Source organism: Corvus hawaiiensis, chromosome 2 (assembly GCF_020740725.1).
Source record: "Corvus hawaiiensis isolate bCorHaw1 chromosome 2, bCorHaw1.pri.cur, whole genome shotgun sequence".
NCBI classification, from domain to species: Eukaryota; Metazoa; Chordata; class Aves; order Passeriformes; family Corvidae; genus Corvus; species Corvus hawaiiensis.
The window spans coordinates 70,965,108-70,983,572 of NC_063214.1; the positions used below are offsets into that span (position 1 = coordinate 70,965,108).

The 18,465-nt window shown below is 36.9% G+C and overlaps 1 protein-coding gene across 2 annotated transcripts; it reads left to right on the forward strand.

Moving 5' to 3' along the window:
- The first annotated feature begins 34 nt into the window (after positions 1-34).
- Positions 35-18,442, forward strand: BORA (BORA aurora kinase A activator). 2 transcript variants are annotated; one of them, XM_048295573.1, is made up of 12 exons: positions 35-181; positions 771-941; positions 2,047-2,153; positions 4,484-4,529; positions 5,950-6,031; positions 7,248-7,313; positions 8,058-8,114; positions 10,160-10,377; positions 11,712-11,865; positions 12,885-13,486; positions 13,874-14,005; positions 15,479-18,442. In XM_048295573.1, the coding sequence occupies exons 2-12, from the start codon at positions 786-788 to the stop codon at positions 15,656-15,658; spliced, it is 1,800 nt and encodes a 599-aa protein (XP_048151530.1). In that variant the 5' UTR covers positions 35-181; positions 771-785; the 3' UTR covers positions 15,659-18,442. The 2 variants fall into 2 exon arrangements, with proteins under 2 accessions (XP_048151530.1, XP_048151531.1); XM_048295574.1 differs by lacking the exon at positions 35-181 and adding an exon at positions 206-498.
- The last annotated feature ends 23 nt before the right edge of the window (positions 18,443-18,465 follow it).

An 18,465-nucleotide genomic window follows, 5' to 3' on the forward strand; every position in this document is an offset into this window, starting at 1 on the left:
GGGGCTTGTTAAAGAGCCGCCCGGGGTGGCGGGGGCGGGAGCGGCGCGGTGGCGGCGGCCCGGTAACGGCGGCAGGTGGCTGTGCCCGTACCCCCGGCATTCCCGGCATCGCCTCCTCGGCGGCGGGAGCTTGGGAAGGCGGCGAGTGGCTCGGCGCGGTGGCACCGTCCCGGGGAGAAGTGTGAGAAGGGGCTGAGCGGGGGCGCTTCCCCCGGGGCTCCCGTCCCCTTTGCGGCCAGAGGCGCGGGAGCTGCCGGGCCCCGGGAGGGCTGGGGCTGCCCCCCGCCCGTTGCGGCGGAGGGCGGGCGGTTTCAGCGCCCGGGCGGAGCGGGTCCTGCCCGGGGCGTTACTGCCGCCCCGGCCGCTCGGGCAGCGCCGCGCATCCCCGCAGCCGGAGCTGCCGGGCTCGTCCCGTGTGCGGGCAGGACGGCCGTTTGGTCTCTTCTGGTGGTTGATTTGGGATTTTTTTGGTTTGCTGCTTGTTTTGCCCTCGTTTTGGTGGGTTTTTTTTAAATCCTCCTCTTCATGTTCTCTCTTACCTCGTTTTTATAGTTTCTATTTATTTGTAATTGTCCGTACCAGTCTTATTTATCAACTTCATGTCAGTAGGTCCAAGCCACAGCTAAATTCATTTTTGTTAGTTTTTGAAGTATTCCTGGTGCCTTAAAATGATTATTCCTCTCTTCCCAAAGCCTTCAGGATGGCCCTGAAATGTCAAAAGTGTGATTTCATTGTTCTCCTTAATTTTGCTCTCCCTCTTTCCTTTTCAGGTATAGCTTAGTGTTATGGGTGATACAGAAGAAGCTAAAATGCAGATAACACCAGAAACTCCAGGACGAGTTACAATCCTGAATCCGTTTGAAAGTCCCAGTGATTATTATACTCTTCAGGAGCAGATTGTCTCCAGTCCTTCAGTCTTTAAGTCAACGAAATCCTCATCTGTAAGATCTACTCATTAATTGTGTAACTGTACCGATATAGTGCTAATATTTTCAAATGCATCAAAAGGATATTTTATTTAGTGTACTTTAATGTATGTACCAAACTCAATAACTTAGGTGGCATTTGGAGTTTCTGCTCTTTACAGAACTATGCTGTTTTTAAATACTGATATTGTCACTTAGTCTTCCTCCCCTCCTAAATTTATTTTGGTTTTAGATACTAACAATTTGAGTGCTAAAACCAGTAGGAAGTAGATAAAGAACAGTTATTGGATGTGGTACTCTGGTCCCACTTAAAGTGGAGAAAACCAGTTTCTAGTTAGATGCTGAGCAAGCTGGTTGCAAATAAAACTTAATTGCACTTCTATTGTGAGCTGGTTTTGTATTCAAGTTAATGATTTTGTGTATCTGTAACTTTTTTTTTTAGTTGCAAATTACATACTGGTTTGCAGTTGAAATTATTTTGTGATAAGCAGTAGAGATGATACTGTGATAATGAAACTAAAAAGACTCACTTGGTAGATAATTTTCCAAATATATTTGAACAGTACTTTGTAACTGTTAAATAAACGGGTGAAGCTGCTTTATTTCTGAATTGGATTTTATTGTGCCTTATGCACGGTATTTATGAGGGAGACTTTGCAGGATGTACATGGCGTTGCAACTCGGGTATTCTTAGAAATGGGAAGTGAAAGGAAGACTGTTTGGATGACTTGGGTTAGGTGTGGATACTGGATTTTCATAGAACCACCGTTTGGATTGTGCAATCAAGAGGCAATTTAATTTTATCTCAAGTTATGTATCTTTAGTAGACCTGTCCTCAGAAATTGAGAAGACACTGACACCTCAGTTTGTAAATACCAGCTATAACCTTCCACTTGATAGTATCTTGTAAATCATTGTGATACCACTACCAGGATAAAAAGCCTGACTGACTTAACTAATTCTTTTTTACAGTAGATCATTTAAATAGAAACACTTTTGATTGTCTTTGACAGGAACTCTATGGAAGCTGTGATTGTATTGTTCTGTTGAGATTTGTCCTGTGATTTTACTTGTATCCTTTTAGAATAGCAAGCATTAAGATGCCCGTTTCTTTTTTCAGACACCAGGAAAATTCAGATGGTCTATTGACCAGCTTGCTCTAATAAATCCTGTGGAAATTGACTCGGAGGACATTCGACGCCAAGGAATGTATTTGAGCTGTGCTAGGTAACTTAGAATCTATTTTTATGCAGCTAACTTAGCTTTAATACTAGAACACTGTTCTTTTGCTTTACTGACATTTCAGCATAGCATTAAAGACTTTTATTCAAATCTTTTAACATAATTCTTTACATGATATGGATATAATATTTAGATGAGGCTGCCTCTGTGCTGCTTCCTTTTAATGTTAAGAACTGCTGATCCACTCTGATTGCAGTTTGGTAGACAGCCAGATAAAACCAGTTAGTGGAAACAAGAAAATGTCTTGCCAGTGATCATTACCAGGCTCCCTCTTCTGCTCCTTGTTACAACACAGTTTATATTCTCGGAATGCTCCGCAGGGAGGCTTCTTTGGTCTCTGGGGCTCCTGCAGAAGGGTAGACTTGGGAAAATTAGTTGGGGAAGCCCTAGCACTCTCTTCGAAAGATATAGATTAGACTTAATGTGAAGGAGGGGGGACCAGTGCTAGTTACTTGAAGTAGTTTGGGGACCTTATCTGAACTTTTTTCCTTTCTCTGAAAATAACTTGTGTGAGGAAAACGGGTGGGTAAAACAGTCTTGGTATTTGGAGCTTATCTTGAGGGATCGTTTTACACACTGGTGCTAGAGAATGACATGCCAGGTGGAAGTAGCGAAGGGGAGGCCTTAATGGTGAATCCTGTAGACTCCTGTCCGTTTCTCAGATACAAACTTGCATGAAAGAACTGCTCCTCATGGCATGAATAGAATAATAAACCAATCCTGTCTAGATCAGGTTGCTCAGTCCTATCCACCTTGATCTTGAATGTTTCCAGGGATGGGACATCTACCACCTCTCCAAGCAATCTATTCCAGTGTTTCAACATCCTCATCATAAAAAATGCTGTGAAGTAACTTGCTGTTCTTAGTGTCTGACTGAACCTACATCTCTGTTTTTGAATAATAAAAGCTATAGGACTGTAGCTGCCCCCATCTGTATCTGAGTCACCAGGTCTTAATGTTTCCTGTCCTTCCTCTAGCAGCCTGTAGGTTTCAGACTAATGCTTTTTATACATTATTAAGCCTTAAGTTTTTAGGGATTTGATTGCCTTCTTTATGGAACCTTACTCAGACAAACTAGCTTTAATGTAGATGGCTTGTGTGACAATTCCAGGAATAAGTGATGTGGCCCATAGATATAAACATGCATTGTCTCTGTGGGTCCTTCCAGTCTGTCCTGCTGTTTCATACCCACTGTGATGCATTTTTTTGAAAAATAATCTGCTGTGACTAGAAAGAGGCTAGATTGACTATATGTAGATTTGCTGTGTCCATGCTTGCATGTTTCAGTGCATATATATACATAAAAATACAGTGATTGTATGCTTTTTTTTTTGGTACAATTACTCTGCAAGTGTCTCCATAGAACTGTCACTTTAGCATCATCTAGGCAGACGTAATTGAAGGTGGCATGTACAAACATTGCAGATATATTCAAAGTCTGATAAGCATAAAAGAGAGAGTTTATATATTTGGCACATTTGTGTGTGCTTGTGTATCTAATAATATCTTGTTATCTGACTGATTTCTAAAATTATTCAAGGGTAATTCAGGTATACTAACTGTATATGAAAGTATTGGTGGTTCAGCTAAGACAATGATGAATATTTATAAGCTTCAAAAATTATTTCAATAAATTACTTAGCAGTAACTGAAAGTCAGGCTTGAAGGTGACCATTAGAGAAAATCTAAGTATAGAATCTCACACATCATGAAGTAACTGAAGTAACTACAATATTTTTTTAAAAACTAAGTTAAAAGCTGCATAAGGAAACATATTCATTGTTAGAAACTGAAATATACTGTATTCTAAACTGAAGAAAGTGTGGCATACTATGTATTTTACTAGGGAGAATTCTGTGCTGGGAAGGTGGGCTGTGTCAGGAATTTGAGTGTGCAAATTCTTGGAGTGTTTTCTGTTGGCCTTTAATTCTTTACAGCTCAGTTTTTTATTCTGCTGGGTTTTACAGTGCAAGTCTAATCTCATGTTAACTTTAATAGTAAAATATATTCATGTGACATTATTTTAGAAGATCAGTTATGATTGAGTTTTTGTCCAGACATGCTGAGTAAACGGAATATTTGCAATTATGTACTTTTAAATGGTACAGATCTTTCTCAAATCAACTGAATTGAAAAGTGCAATTTATAGTATGAGACTATTGCATGTAAAAACATAGTGAGATTTAGGGTTTAGTGCAACTTAATTTATAAATTTTCTCTTGAGCATCTCTAAATCATTATATGGCTGTTCTTTACTTTTTTTTCTACTTACGTGATGGTTTTGATAATTGAGTTGTTTTTCATTTGTTACTTAGAATTGATAAGGAGACAGAAGACAGAAGGCAAAAAGCTATTGAGGAGGTAATAAAACTTTGTGCTATCAAATATTGATTTGTTTTATCTACTGAAAAGATCCACGTCTGTTACAGGATTTCAAAACCCAGAAGCCTATATTTCAGTAAGAAAGTAATTTTGCACCCTCATCCCTTGCAGTTGTAGTTGGAATCCACACACACTTTTTCTTCCCATCTTCTTTCAGACACGTGTAGGTCAAAACAACAGATTTTTTTCTTTTGTTTTTCTTGACTAGTGGTAATGTAGCTGTAATATAACTCTTATAAAATAGTTAACTTCAGGTTAAAAATAATGACTGAGAATTTGGGGGTTTACAGTAACTGCTGGAGTTACATTAAATTTTTAAAAATATTGCAGAATTTTTGTGATTTTTTTTTTTAATTTCTTCCAAATTCTGCTTGGTTGGGTGGAAGACTTTATTCTGGTAGCTTGTATCTTTCCATTCATTTTTCATTTTATTTTTCACTGTTCATTTGTCTAGTAGATAAGGAAAAGTAAAGTGTTTAAAATATTCACTACAGAAATCTTCAATGTTATTTCAATTAAAAAACAACAACAAAAAAAAAGGCTGTGATAGGCAGGTCTATCAGTTTCTGTCTCTACAAAAATTGTTTTATGATTCTGTAAAGGAGCTGTGTAGTTGGCCTGCAGCTAAGATGCTCTGTTGTTCTAAATCTGCATTAAAAGGGATATTTCCTCTTTGTGAGGTATAACGTAATGGATTATGCAGCTGAACAGCTTGAAACCCTGTCTCTGATAAAAATCATGCTTTTGATAGTTGGATGTTTCAAGCTGAGTTTTTTTCACTTAATTTGAGTCTTGCATTTATTGTGAGAACAGGATTTGCCATGTGTTTCTTGAAGCTTTGTGATAGTGTTCATCTCCTCAGTGTCAGGGTGTTCCACAGTGCAGCTGTGATGATAGATAGTTTCTGGTTCACAGAGAAAGACTGAAGTGCAGGTACTCAAAAGTGTTTTACCACTAACCAATTTAGCCAAATACTCTAACACTAATAATATTGCCAAAAACCTCGGTTTATCACTTTTACTATTACCACAGTGTCTCTTTATCACTTCTGTGAAATAGCTCAATTGTCAAAATAAAACTTAACAAACTGAAAATTTAAAAATAATTACTTTAAACTACTATGCAAGAAGCGTGGTAGTGACAATTCAACTTTTTAAATGAGTAATTATTGTTAAATGGAACTTGTGTATAGTTTTCACTCTGCAGACTTGAAAGATCTGAAGTGCTATGTGTCATAAAGAACACAGGGGTCTTCAAATCAAATAGTTTTTTTCTTTAATCTCTTTGGTCCTAAAATAATGAAATGTTCTACGTTTTTTTTCTTGTTCAGGATACTAGTCTAAATTTAAGTTGAAAATTTTAAAAAGTGCTCAGATGGTTTGTTTTTATTCTACTCCAGTTTTTCACAAAAAAACTCATAGTTCCTTCTCCTTGGATTGAACATGAAGGCAAGCAAGTTTCTCAGTTTAATTCAACTAAATGTAAGTTGCTTTTGTTGTCCACCCAAAATAAAGTAGCTTTTGGAGAAATTATCAAGCATATTTTTTTTTAATCTCAATTTAAATTATAAGAACCAGTGATAAAATACGGCACAACTGATTGATTTTCAGCTCTTCTCTCCAAGTGCTTTCTTTGTTTAAGAATTGTTCATGAATGGAAAGCCTTATATCATTTTTCCTTTTTGTTATTCTTGGTCTTTGTTCTTAAATTTTTCTACTTTAATAACCTGTCTGCAACCATTTTACACACATAACTTTGTATCTCTAACTATCAACTTTGTTGATCCTGCTAATAGCCAAGTCTTCTACTTCACTTTTTTCTTCAGATATTTGCACGTCCTCTTATTCCGACTGCTTTCCTCACCGTATAAGCATATCATAAATGGAATTCTGTGTTCTTTTACCCTTATTTGCAGCATAAATTCCTGTTGTCATCCTTCTAGCTCACTGCCACTAGTCATGGGTTTTCTAAGTTTATTTCATTTATGCCACTGTTAGATTTTGTTCTTAATGCTCTTATTGAAGTTTATATATAACCAGCAGAATACAGAACAAATGGATTACAAGATGGGCAAATGTCAGCTGTAATGTATTGTTTGCATGTCCTGTTGTTTGGTATGAAAGTCTTAAATAAGTGGGGATTTTTGCAAGATTTGGAAAAGGCTAAGCTGTTAAATTTTTTTATCAAGGACATACAGCTTGTGGATAGCGTATTTTTAATTGTCAGTGGTAAGATGGTCACTTTTGGGGCAGAGAACATAAGGCATAATCTGAGATCTGGTAAAGTGAATGGTGAAAGAAAATGGTCTGTGTTCTTGAGCTGTATAAAAAAGATGAAGTGTTTCTTCACCTTTCTCCAGTCCAGACTGAATGATTTTCTGGAAATAGGTTTTACCTGAACACAGCCTGTTCAGCTAAGCATGAACTAGTCTGTTTTAAATCTCTCTTGTGTAGGGACAGGAGGAGACAAAGTTTTGGGCAGTGTCGATGCTACTTCACTAAGCTTTTTTTTGAATAGAAATGTGCTGAAATTCTCTTGATAGCTATAGTGATAACCTTTTTTCAGTACTCCTTTCTAATCTCTTCCAAACATTGATGCAAAAATTTCGTTTGGTTGTATTAAGTATTGTAACTTAGTGTTGCAACATTTCAAAACTCTGTGTGCGGTGCGTGTTTAAATTCAAGTTCTCTTTTACAGCCATAGATATAAATAACATTTCTCCCATTGGAAGACAGCTGAGCTTGCAGCCTGGGAAAAGCAATGGTGAGTAAAAGGCAATGCCTAAAATTACAGGCTTTCTCTGAAGATAAATAACCCATTTCTAATGGCTATTCAATTTCAAAAGGAAATTATTTGTTTGTTAGTATAACTGTAGAAATAGTTTTTCTTGAACTGTGTATTACTATTAATTTTAATACCCATTTCTCATAGTAATTTTGTTCTATTATACTCTGTTGTATTTTTTCAAGTAAAAAATTAAGTCCCCTGTAGACTGTGGGAGAGCATTTTTTTCCAACTCAGTATATATACTTTTTCTGGATTAAAAAGTGAATGTGTACTTCAGGTTTACAATAAATTACAGTTTCAAGAAACCTTTAATATGTTGGATTGGTTTGGGTTAGAGAATCGTGATTCTTTTCTGTAAATATCAGAAGTCTTAATACATCTTTTAAACTGCATCATTTTTGATAAATACATACTGTTTTTCCCCAAGGTATTTTGATTCTTCTGCCACTTCCCTTTTGAATCCCTCCTTTCTCAGAGACCTCTCTTCTCAGCATAAAAGCCTCTAGAGAGGCATTCTTAAAACTCTTGGGTTTTTATCTCTAAGCCTAGTGTGCTGCGTGTAGTGTTGTCAAATCAGAATCGTACTTTAATTAACACACTTCTTTATTGCAGCTGTAATTTAAATAGCTCAATTGCAGTGCAGTTTGAAAGTGAATTTTGTTTCTACAGCTTTAGTAAAAGGTCACTGTAAGCTAATTTTGTTGGTTTTATTCATTGCAGCTGCTTGTCAGACAGTACTGTCTTTGCCAGTGGATTTTAATTTAGAGAAAATACTAGGTATGTCATGCAATATCTAAATTTAATTATGAATGTCTAAATAGAAAACTTGGTTTTGTACTGTTGGCTGGGTGTGTGTCTTGTGAAATACTGTAAACAAGGTATGAATGAAAGTTTTAAGTATATATTCTAAATAGACAGTTACTGCATGTTTCATGGGACGCGTGACTTAAATTATGTGGATACAAAAATGCTGTTAGCAAGGAATTCTTCCTGCTTCTTCTAAACCGTGAGATACTTTTCTCTCTCATGGAAGATAATAGCAGAAGTTCTGTAAACAATGAAACACCTGCAACCTTGCAGAGCTTTGTTTATGGTACAATAGAAAAATATTTTGACAATGGATGTTTTAGGATTTTAGCCAATCACCCCCAAGGGGTGGCTGATCCTTTGTCCAATTAGACTATGAAGAAAAACGTCTATAAAAGAGTTTGTAAAATAATTAAATAAATCAATCTTGCTGCACAATTCCTGCCTGCTGGATCTTCTCTCCTCCTCCCTACGGCTGCAGGACACGGTGATATCGACGGCGGAAATAAAATTATATGAGTGTGGATGTAAAGATAAAAAAGAAGGGATATGGAGGGCAACTGGAAGTTGTTCAGCCTGGAGGAGATTTAGGGGAGACCTCATTGCCATCTACAACTTCCTCATGAGGGAAAGAGGAGGGGCAGCCACTGATCTCTCTCTGTGTTGACCAGTGCCAGGACCTGTGGGAATGGCCTGAAGTTGCGTCAGGGGAGGTTTAGGTTGGATATAAGGAAAAGATTCTTCACTCAGAGGTGGTTGAGCACTGAACAGACTCCCCAGGGCAGTGGTCACAGCACCAGGCTTGGCAGAGTTCAGGAGCATTTGGACAATGCTCTCAGGCACAAGGTGTGACTCTTAGGGTGTCCTGTGCAGGGCCAAGAGTTGGACTTGAATGATCCCTGTGTGTCCCTTCCAACTCCAGATGCTTTGTGATTCTATGAAATTGGTTAACAGTTCTGAATGCCTGAAAGGTTATAAACAGAAGATACCCCGTGCTCCCCCAAACAGAGCAGTAATTTGTCTTAGCAGAGCTGTTTGGTTACAGATGCTGGCCAGGAGGCTCCAAGCCCAACCTTGCATTGAGTAAAGCTGTGCTGTAGCTCTGCCTTTAGTGTACCTGAAGCCATGGTGGGGAATAGAAGTTGTATGGTGGCAAAAAAGCCGTGACTACTGAGATAGGAGGCAAGAGTCCAAATTAACTGTCTGATTATAAGTGCTACATCAAGCAATTGCTGCCACCTTCTCAGGCAAGGGGGCTGGAAGGGGCTGATCTTCCAGTTCATAGGTGGGACAGTGGGTACAGCCAGCTCAGAGCATTTTGGCTGCATGCTTCTGTCCCAGTGTTGAAATTCAGAACCTGGATTGTGGGCCAACAAACCGGAACCGTATCTATTGCCTTTGTTTTTTGTCTTAACAAATGCTTCCATCAATACATAGTTTGGGAATTCATGAAAAATCTCTCCTACAGGGAACATCCGACTAGAATAGAGCAAGAGCAAAAAGCTAAAATAATCTGGTAAATCTGAGCATATTTTAATGGGTCTTAGTTTGTGCTTTCCTACTGTAAACTGCTAACTGCTTAGATTTTCTTCAAGTCTAATCTGTTTTGCCTCTGGATGTATCATGAAGACCATCAAAGAATATGGGAGACCTGAAAAAGAGTCTAGGTTTGCTTGGGTAGTAAAATAATCCATGTTTGACAGCTCAGATGTGAGGAGTAATACAATTCTGGGAGAAGACCAAGAAGTAGATACAAGCAAATATTTTTAAATTTTTTAAATTCAGACTTTAGTGTTAAGGGATGATGGGCAAAAGTGGAATGAACCTTAGTAGACAGAGGTGACATTTTGTAGGGATGACAAGCAGTCCTTTGGGATAGGTGCCTAAACAGATTAATCAGTTGCTGTATTGGTAAATTGGATTAAATGTTTTAATATAATTATATATGTCTCTGTAATGGAATGTATTTTTTTCCTGCGTTCTTATTGGAAACAATTTCTCCCCCACATTTCTAGGTGAATATTTTAGAACTGATGAATTTGCAGATCAGTCTCAGGAAAATCTGAGCTCTTCATCACTCAGAAGAAAGCTGTTTTTGGAAGAAAATGGGAATGTATCGGCATGTTTGTCCCCTTCTCTGCATAGTCCATGTGGTAGTCAGCCACTTGGAGTGCTTTGTTCAATAGAATTATCTCCAGTCCGGTGCAGAAGCCCCCTGGACACATCTAGTTCAGTAAGTAGCCTGTTTTGTGGGCTGGGTGGGATGTACTTTATGAGAGAGTAGGTGTTAGACTAAAAGATGGTGGTTTTTTTATTTGGGTTTTCTTGGGTTTTTGGTTTTTTTTTCAAATTCCAGATTCTGAAAAAAAATTGTGAACAAAAGTCTTGAAAGAATATATTACTGACTTTTTATTATTTCAAATTTTTTTTTATGCTGCTATTCTTTCATAGAGGGAATTATGTTTTAATTTTGTTATGAAAAGGTAGTAAGAATTAAAATATGACTTGCTGAAAGCATGTTAAAACCTTTCTTTTTTTGATAAAATGTGTATACAAAAAAGTCCCGTTTAAATCCATGAATTGCTGTCTACAATACCAGTTGATATGAACATGTAATATAATTATTTCCCTTAAATCTCATAAACTCATTTGTAGTGGAAGAAATGACTTGTGGATCTTTGAAGTGCAGTGCTAAATATGCTTTTTTTTTTTCCCATCGGCCAGAGTTTTCAGATGAGTAGACATTTATTAAAACACAGAATGTAATGTCCATTTTTAAATTAAACAAAATGAACCTTATCCCCATGTGGACAAAGCACACCTAAAGTGGTTTAGGTGATACAGTTTTACCTGTTTTGTGGTTGAAGTGCATGGAAAAAACCTACCTACACTAGGGTAGTGTAGCTTAAAGAAAAGGTAACCTAGTAAAGAATTCCTACAATATAATTACAGTGCTGGAAGTGACGTGGGGGTGAGGGGGTATGTTTTGGTTTGGTGGGGTTTTGTTGGTTTTTTTTGCTGTTGTTTGGTTGGGGTTTTTTGGTTTTGTTTTTGTTTTGTTTGGTTGGTTTTTTGCATGATAGTCTTAAGCAAGGTCATGACCACTATGCTGTTTTCTTAAGGAGAAATACTTCTGTCTTTTATCTGCTGCTGAATTTAGTTAACATGGATTACATTAAGATATAAATAGTGGCTGACTTTCATCTGCAGTGATATGAGTAAGAAATTTAGATTAAACACTTGACTAGATACACAGATGGCATTAATTCTCTATTTAGGTTTCTCACAGTTCTTAAATATAATGGATAAAACAGTCCTAGCTGATATTACGTGACAGCTTGAGTCCATTGCTCTTTTCCCTTGTGTGGAGGCATAAGGTCCAGATGAAGAGCTGCAATTGAAATATTGAAGCTAAACTAATGATAGAGATTGTCATTGTAAAGGATTAGTCTTTCCCAGTGCTGCCATATTAAGCTTTTTAGTTAGAACAATTTTATATATACATATTAGCCAAAGTTTAGATTATGAAAATAATGCTCTGTGGATTTGATTTTTTTTATTTTGAAGGGTCAGTTTTCATCAAGTCCTATTCAGGGAGGAACAAGAGCTTATAGTCTGGGAAGTATAACCAGTCCCACGTTTTCAGAGGGGTCTCCTGCACATAATGGTTCTCCCGCTTTTTCACCAATTGCTTTTCGCATAAGAAAAACACCACTCTCAGGTATGGCTTAACTGTATATGTCTTACTCTATCTTGAGTAATATATTTTTATTATAAAAACTTAAAAATTCTTAGTGGAACCTGCTTCTGTTTGGAGATGAGTTCCTGTGCTTGGCAGACCAGCAGTCTCCTCCTATATGACACATCTGTGCAGCAGTGAAACACATGAAACAATGAAATGTATATACTTGCAACAGATGAACTAGAGAAAATATTTTGGAAGAAGGCATTGAGACCTAATAAGAATGAAGAAAAGTTAAAAGGGTTAATTTAATGTGGGAGGGCTTCTAAAGCCACATGCCTGAACTGAGTCAGATTACAATTCTGATTTGGCCCTGAATTATTTTAATGTTAATGGGCAAAGAATCTTTAGCTTGATCTTTCAAATCATGCCAGCTTGAAGATTATTTGAAATGAAATGACTAGTGAGAAATCACAAACATTTTGTGTCCTCATTGCTCTAGAAAATGTCACTGTTTCATGCTGTGTCCACACCTGGTAAGGCTTAATACCTTGTTTAAACATGATTATACCTGTTTATACATGATTTTTACACATTTTGATTAAACATATTTTACACTTTTATATGTGGAGTTTGCATAGATGTTTTCTCACTTGTTCGATCTTAAACTTCATTGCTGCCAAAAATTTAAATGCCTATAGATTGTGTATTGATACTTGTTCACAAAAAAAAACAGAACCAGCGTTCACACATTTTCCTTTGAATACTGTATAGTAGTGACATTTGAAAATACGAGGTCTCCAATATAGCAAATCATGTCATAGAAAAGAAATTTGATGATGAAATGAGATAAAAACTTGCCTTTATCATGGTAGTTAAAATATATGGGTGGTTGGTTTGGTTTTTGGTGTTGCTTGTTTGGTTGGGTTGGGAGGCAACAGTCAGTGAAATACTCTGTAGTTGGGTATAAATTACTCAGTGGACTGTAGGGCTTTGAGAATGATGAATTTTTGTATCAGCTATCAGGTGGAGTTAAACTTCTCTCATTTTTTTTTCAGACCAAAGAAAATTTACTTTTCGTTCTCCAGACATTCCTTCTTCCTCAAATATAATGACACCCCCAAGTACGAGAAGTCCTTACATAGATGGTTGTTCTCCAATTCAAAATTGCTCTCCTATGAGGCTTGGAGCCTGTAGAGGAACTGCCAAATATCAGACTTCTGTCATTAGAATACCAATTGCAGTTGAGAATCATGATGAGGATGAGGAAGACAAGGAAAACGCTTCTCCAGCAGAAGCTCGGTTCCCAGAAATGGATAATGGAATAAACTTACGTCAGGAAGATGGTGATACTTTTGCGCATGGTACACATCTTGTGGTGACAACTGTGTCCATTGCACCAGATCACTCAGAAGGTTGTCATCAAAGGTTGTCATCATTTCAGGATATAGAAAGCTTAAAGGAAAATAATACTGTAGACATGGCTGATGCAGCTGAAGTGTCAGAGGAAAACACTTGGATAAAAGAAGCAATTGGCAGTAGCAATACACCAATGGCCAGCTTTATGACAGGCATTACTTTCAGTATTGAAAGCTCTCGCATGTGCATGTCACCTCTTGCAGAAAGCAGCGCAATTCCTTGTGACAACAGTAGTATTCAGGTAAAAATAAAAATACTTTTTTGTTTTTCTGTAAAACTGAGCTCAACGTGGAATACGTATACTAATATGGAAGTAATTGTTATTTTCTCTTACTTCATATGGCATGCAGGTGGTATCATGACATTTATCCCTTCCCTCCATCCTCTCTTTCGGTGGAGTTAGCATAGCAATTATAATTATTTTTGTGTTGCTATGTGCAGTAGTATATTTAACTTAATCCAAACTAATTCTGGCAGACATGCTTACAATTTGCTTTTGTTATTAACCGGTCATAATTGGTTTGTTGGATTAAGTTCTGTTAATCAAATGCAAATCATATCAGGTATCTGAGGGATTTAATTGTGTTAAATTACGGTACATTTTCCAAGCCCTGCTTTTTGATTTCAGGTGGACAGTGGTTACAATACACAGACTTCTGGAAACAGCATTATGGATACTGCAGGGGCTGAAAACAGTTGCAGAGAAAATGATGTGAATACTGTCGTGTTTCAGAATAAATCTCAGCTGCTTAGAACAAAGGTAGGAGTTAAATTGTGGTAAAAAAGTGATAGGCTTCCCATCTAAAGCATCCGTTCCCCATTTTATTTAGTTGCAGGGAGCCTGAGGGGAGAGACTATCAGGTGATAATAAAGATGTTAATGTAGCATCATTTCAGATACTATGTTGAATAAACACAGGACGAATACCTTAAACTGGCAATATAATTAATATGGTTTATGATAAAAGCAAAGGTTGTCTTGGAGGAAACTGAGGTATATGCATGAAAAGTAGTAGCGAGGCTGCTCATGACTATTGTAGTCTGTCTCTTATTTTTGTTTCTTTTGTTCTTGCTGCTTCATTTATTGCTAAGTTTTTAAAAATGTGCCTGTGGAGAAGGACATTTCTGGGGAAAAATTGTCTACTGTTAATTTTTATAAACTTAGCATCAAGTCCTAGACCACACCTGGCACACTGACTTGGTGGGGAACTTTCTGCATAGGTGCAGTCTTTTGATTACAAGCCCTATTTGAAAAACAAATTACAAAAGACGATACATATCCAGCAAGGCTCCTAAACTCTTAATCTTGTGACTGACAGGAAGGAGTTCTACTTCTTCCAGAGTAGCAAGTTAGTTTCTTTGGAGAAGAGAGCAAAGATCATCTCCTCTCAGTAATTACGGTCACATGGTGCTACAAACTAGTAGTTTATGGTCTGCTTTGTCTTGGAAGTCCTTCAAGGGGAGACAGTACTAACCATTACTACTAGATTATAAAAAAACCTTAAGTAAACCCATTCAGCCCTGACTTCACTTCTGGATGTGACATGCTAAAAGCCACCTCTCTGCCAAGGGGAAGTGCAGACTGATGGTGTCTTATAGAGTACTGACATCAAATTGTAAACTCTGTTCATTTAAGATTAGGACAAATGTGCCCATACAAGAACAACAGACGGATATTTTGTCATTAACTTCTAAAAATACTCAATCTTCGATCCTGCCCCAGTCACCCCGTAGGACATGGATTTTGTGTGAATGTACTTAGCAGAATCAATTGTCTGGTATCAAACCTGTCCTAGAGGGACTTGGCCAATGTCATGCAGCTGCCTTTTCCCACTGTTAGTCTTTGAACTGCTGGATCCTGACTATACCATATTTGGGTTTTAGACTAGGATTAAAGTGTGAAGGCATTAAGCGCTTCATTCAAATCCTACAATTGAGAGCTCCCAGGGAATGAAAAGAAAAAAAGCACAGATATTGCAGGCTGAAAGATTCAAGTCTTGCTCATTCAGAGCATGTGAGCCCTTGAAATGAGGTGGTTCTTGGAAGATGGCATGTTCCAAAGACCTGTGTAGAGAAAAGATGTTACTTCATTTCTTTCTCATTTCAGAAGGGCAGAGTTGGTACCTGAAGTACTTACTATACTTGAAATTTGCAGATAGCAAGCTTGGATCTTGTTTCTTTTGGAGAATTTCTGTTAGAATGGTTTTAAAACTAACTTCTTCTTATTCACCTAGGAGTGTTCTGCTTTAAGCCATAAGGACAATCAGTTGCTGAGAGCAAAATCTCCAGAGAAGCAATGCTGCTTCCAAAAAGCCAAAACACATAGCACAGTATTTGGTCAAAATGCAACTTGCAACATTTCTACTTGGAAAAATGAAAATCAAGTTCAGGGGTTTCACAAAAGTGGTATGTAGTCTTCTGATGGAGAACTTAAGCTGTGGTGTCTAATAAATTTTTATACATATGACCTCAATTACCTGGATTATACATACAATTTTGCTTTTCTAATGCAAGTGTAATAAACTGTTTGGTATATATTAAGGGAGTTCTTAAAATAATATGGAATTTTTCAGGTCTTATTAAGAAATTTATTGGTATCATTAAGTGATCCTTTTTGAAAATTAAGGTGTCTAGATTTGGTACAGAGAAACAATAGGTTTTTTTCAGAATTGTATTCCTTCTGTGGTTAGGGTGGATTCCATGAACAGCCTAGGATAACTTGCATAGGAACCAATATAACTGCAAAAGCACCTACATTTTAAGATTTGTCCCTCCTAAGGGCATGAGGGACATTTTTCTTTGTGGAAAAGAAAAAGGGCTATTAGTCTGGATTTGGATTGCTTGTCTCTAACCAGATTTATTGTGTGGCGTCATAAATACTGGCACTGGTACCAAGAGTAAGTCACTGGACTAAAGTGAATTGCTGGGGGGGTGATGAGAGCAAACACCAAATTTAGTTCTCTTAGTAATATAAAATAAGCTTTATGTCAAAAGAAGCTGTTTAGCAATTCTCTGAACCACTTTTTCTTTGGTTTGAGAAAAATCTGTGATCTGTCAGTTAGGTTTACCAGGTACTTAAGTAAAATGTACTATTGGTTACCTTAAAATCAAAAGGTAGTGTTGTTGCTTTGGTAATTGCATTAGTACTAAACTTGGAGTTCATCACCTGACACTCCCAGTGTCTCCAAAGAACACTTGTGTCCAAACTGATGATCTGGTACCCTTTGGAAGGAACCTCAGAAGGTGCAATAAGATTCACTGGTTTCAGTACATCACTAAGAAAGTGGTGCAGCCTTTCTACTATTAAAGTAAACCATTTCACTTCACTCTTAATTCCTAGTATTATTATGTTGCTTACAGAAATTACAAAAAAGATAAATCCTTAAAAATATAATTAACTTTTGCATGCCATTTGTTACAAAAAGTATGAATACAAGCAAACCTTTGATCTTTTCAAGAAAACCATCAATGAATTAAAGTGATGGATTGAGCGGGGTCAGAAGCCCAGAACTCCCTTTGTGTAATTAAATCAGATTTGGTTGAATTTGCTTGTATTTCTTTAAAAGAACCTTCTGGAATTTATAAATGTGAATAGGGGAAAAAATCCATATGGTTATCTTGTGGCCCTAGTGAGTAAGAGGGAAAGAAGAGATAAGGGATACACACTTATTTCTGGGCTCTGTTTATGTAGAGCTCTGGTAAACTTGGTTGGATTAATGAAAAAGAGTCCATTCTAACAAGTGTTCCAGGTGAAGCAGTCTTCTTCCCTTTTCATAGCAAGGATGTCCCAGGATACTGGATGGAAGTTCTGCTTTCTGTTCTATTCCACAACCCACAGAAAAGCTTGTACCAAAGTGACAGACAGTGGCTGATGAGGAGCTATTGGCACACTAGGCCCAAAACCTATTGGTCAGACCTAAATTTGAAGGCAAGACAGTATTGTAAAAAAACCTCATAAGGGGAGGTGTGAACAGAATCTCATGGCATTAAAATCAGTATGTTAGACCTGAGAGTTGTGTGTTGTTTGAATTGAACAGTTCTTGAAGTGTTTTCATTAATAATTTCCTATTGAAGGCTTTCTGAAAAGCACATTTAAGAAAAAGGGAAATGTCTGTCTGCATCACTTGATTGTAGTTCTCACATTGAAAAAAGAAATATAAAAAAACTTAGTTTAGAAATCTAATGAGCAAATATGGTGTGCATTATTTTTACTTCTGTAGCAATTTAATCAGTATTTCTGTAATGCATGTGGGATTGACAGTAATGGAATCTAGTGTCATATATTAGCTATTTCATGATCTTCAAACAGTGCCCAGAAGCTGGAAATACACCGAATTGATAACTGTTAAGGAATGATTTTTTTAAAAAATAGGAAATTAACTCAGACTTCTGGAAAACGAATTTTATAGAATAGGGCCTTCAAAATGTTCTTAGCTTTAGCTTCTAACTTTTGTCACTCAAAAGCAGGATACAACTTGCCTGAGATTTAAAAGTTATATATATGACCTGTGTCATTTCTGTTTCTCATGATAATTTTAACAATAATCAATGGAAAGGACTGTACAAAGCATTTATTTTTGCAATTGTGATTACTAAAATAGTAATGTAAATTTAATAAACGTTAAGCAGGGTAGTCCAAATTATGATCTGTTTCTGAAATTTTCTGAGTTACATGTAGAATTAAAATTTGGTTTTACTTTTTAACTAAACTTCTTGATTGTTTTTATAATGTTCAATGATCAGAGGCTTTTGAAGTATTCACAAGTAAAAAAGCTATCACTAAAGTATTTAATTTCATCCTGTGTTAGTGTTCTCTTAAAGGTAAGAAAAAGGTAACAGCAGAAATGGGTGAATGTGAGAAGTGATTAAGGATCCCCCCCCATATGGATTGCCTGTATTTTCTGTCCTGTTTTATAGTCTTCAGTTAAATGGGTAATATTTATTTTATGAAAATATGCCTATTTTTTTATTATGTTTGTACAATTGATTTGTAGAAGAAACCTACTGTGCAAATTACCATGGAAATCACTTGACCATTCTGTTTCTGTAGTTGTTCTTAATGCATTGGTTGGCACACATTGCACAAAGCGGTCATTGTTTACATTAAATTAATATCAGTACTTTCAATGAGAGTCCTTTAACATGTCTAATTGTAAATTGAGTAGTGAAACAGAATAAAGACATTTCTTTAATACCTATATTGTTCAATTACTTCTTTCAG

Coding starts and splice junctions, on each gene's coding strand:
- BORA (XM_048295573.1), top strand. CDS start 786: ATGGGTGATACAGAAGAAGCTAAAATGCAGATAACACCAGAAACTCCA. Junction 11,866..12,884: donor AAGAAAAACACCACTCTCAG/GTATGGCTTAAC, acceptor TTTTTTTTTCAG/ACCAAAGAAAATTTACTTTT. Junction 13,487..13,873: donor GTGACAACAGTAGTATTCAG/GTAAAAATAAAA, acceptor TTTTGATTTCAG/GTGGACAGTGGTTACAATAC.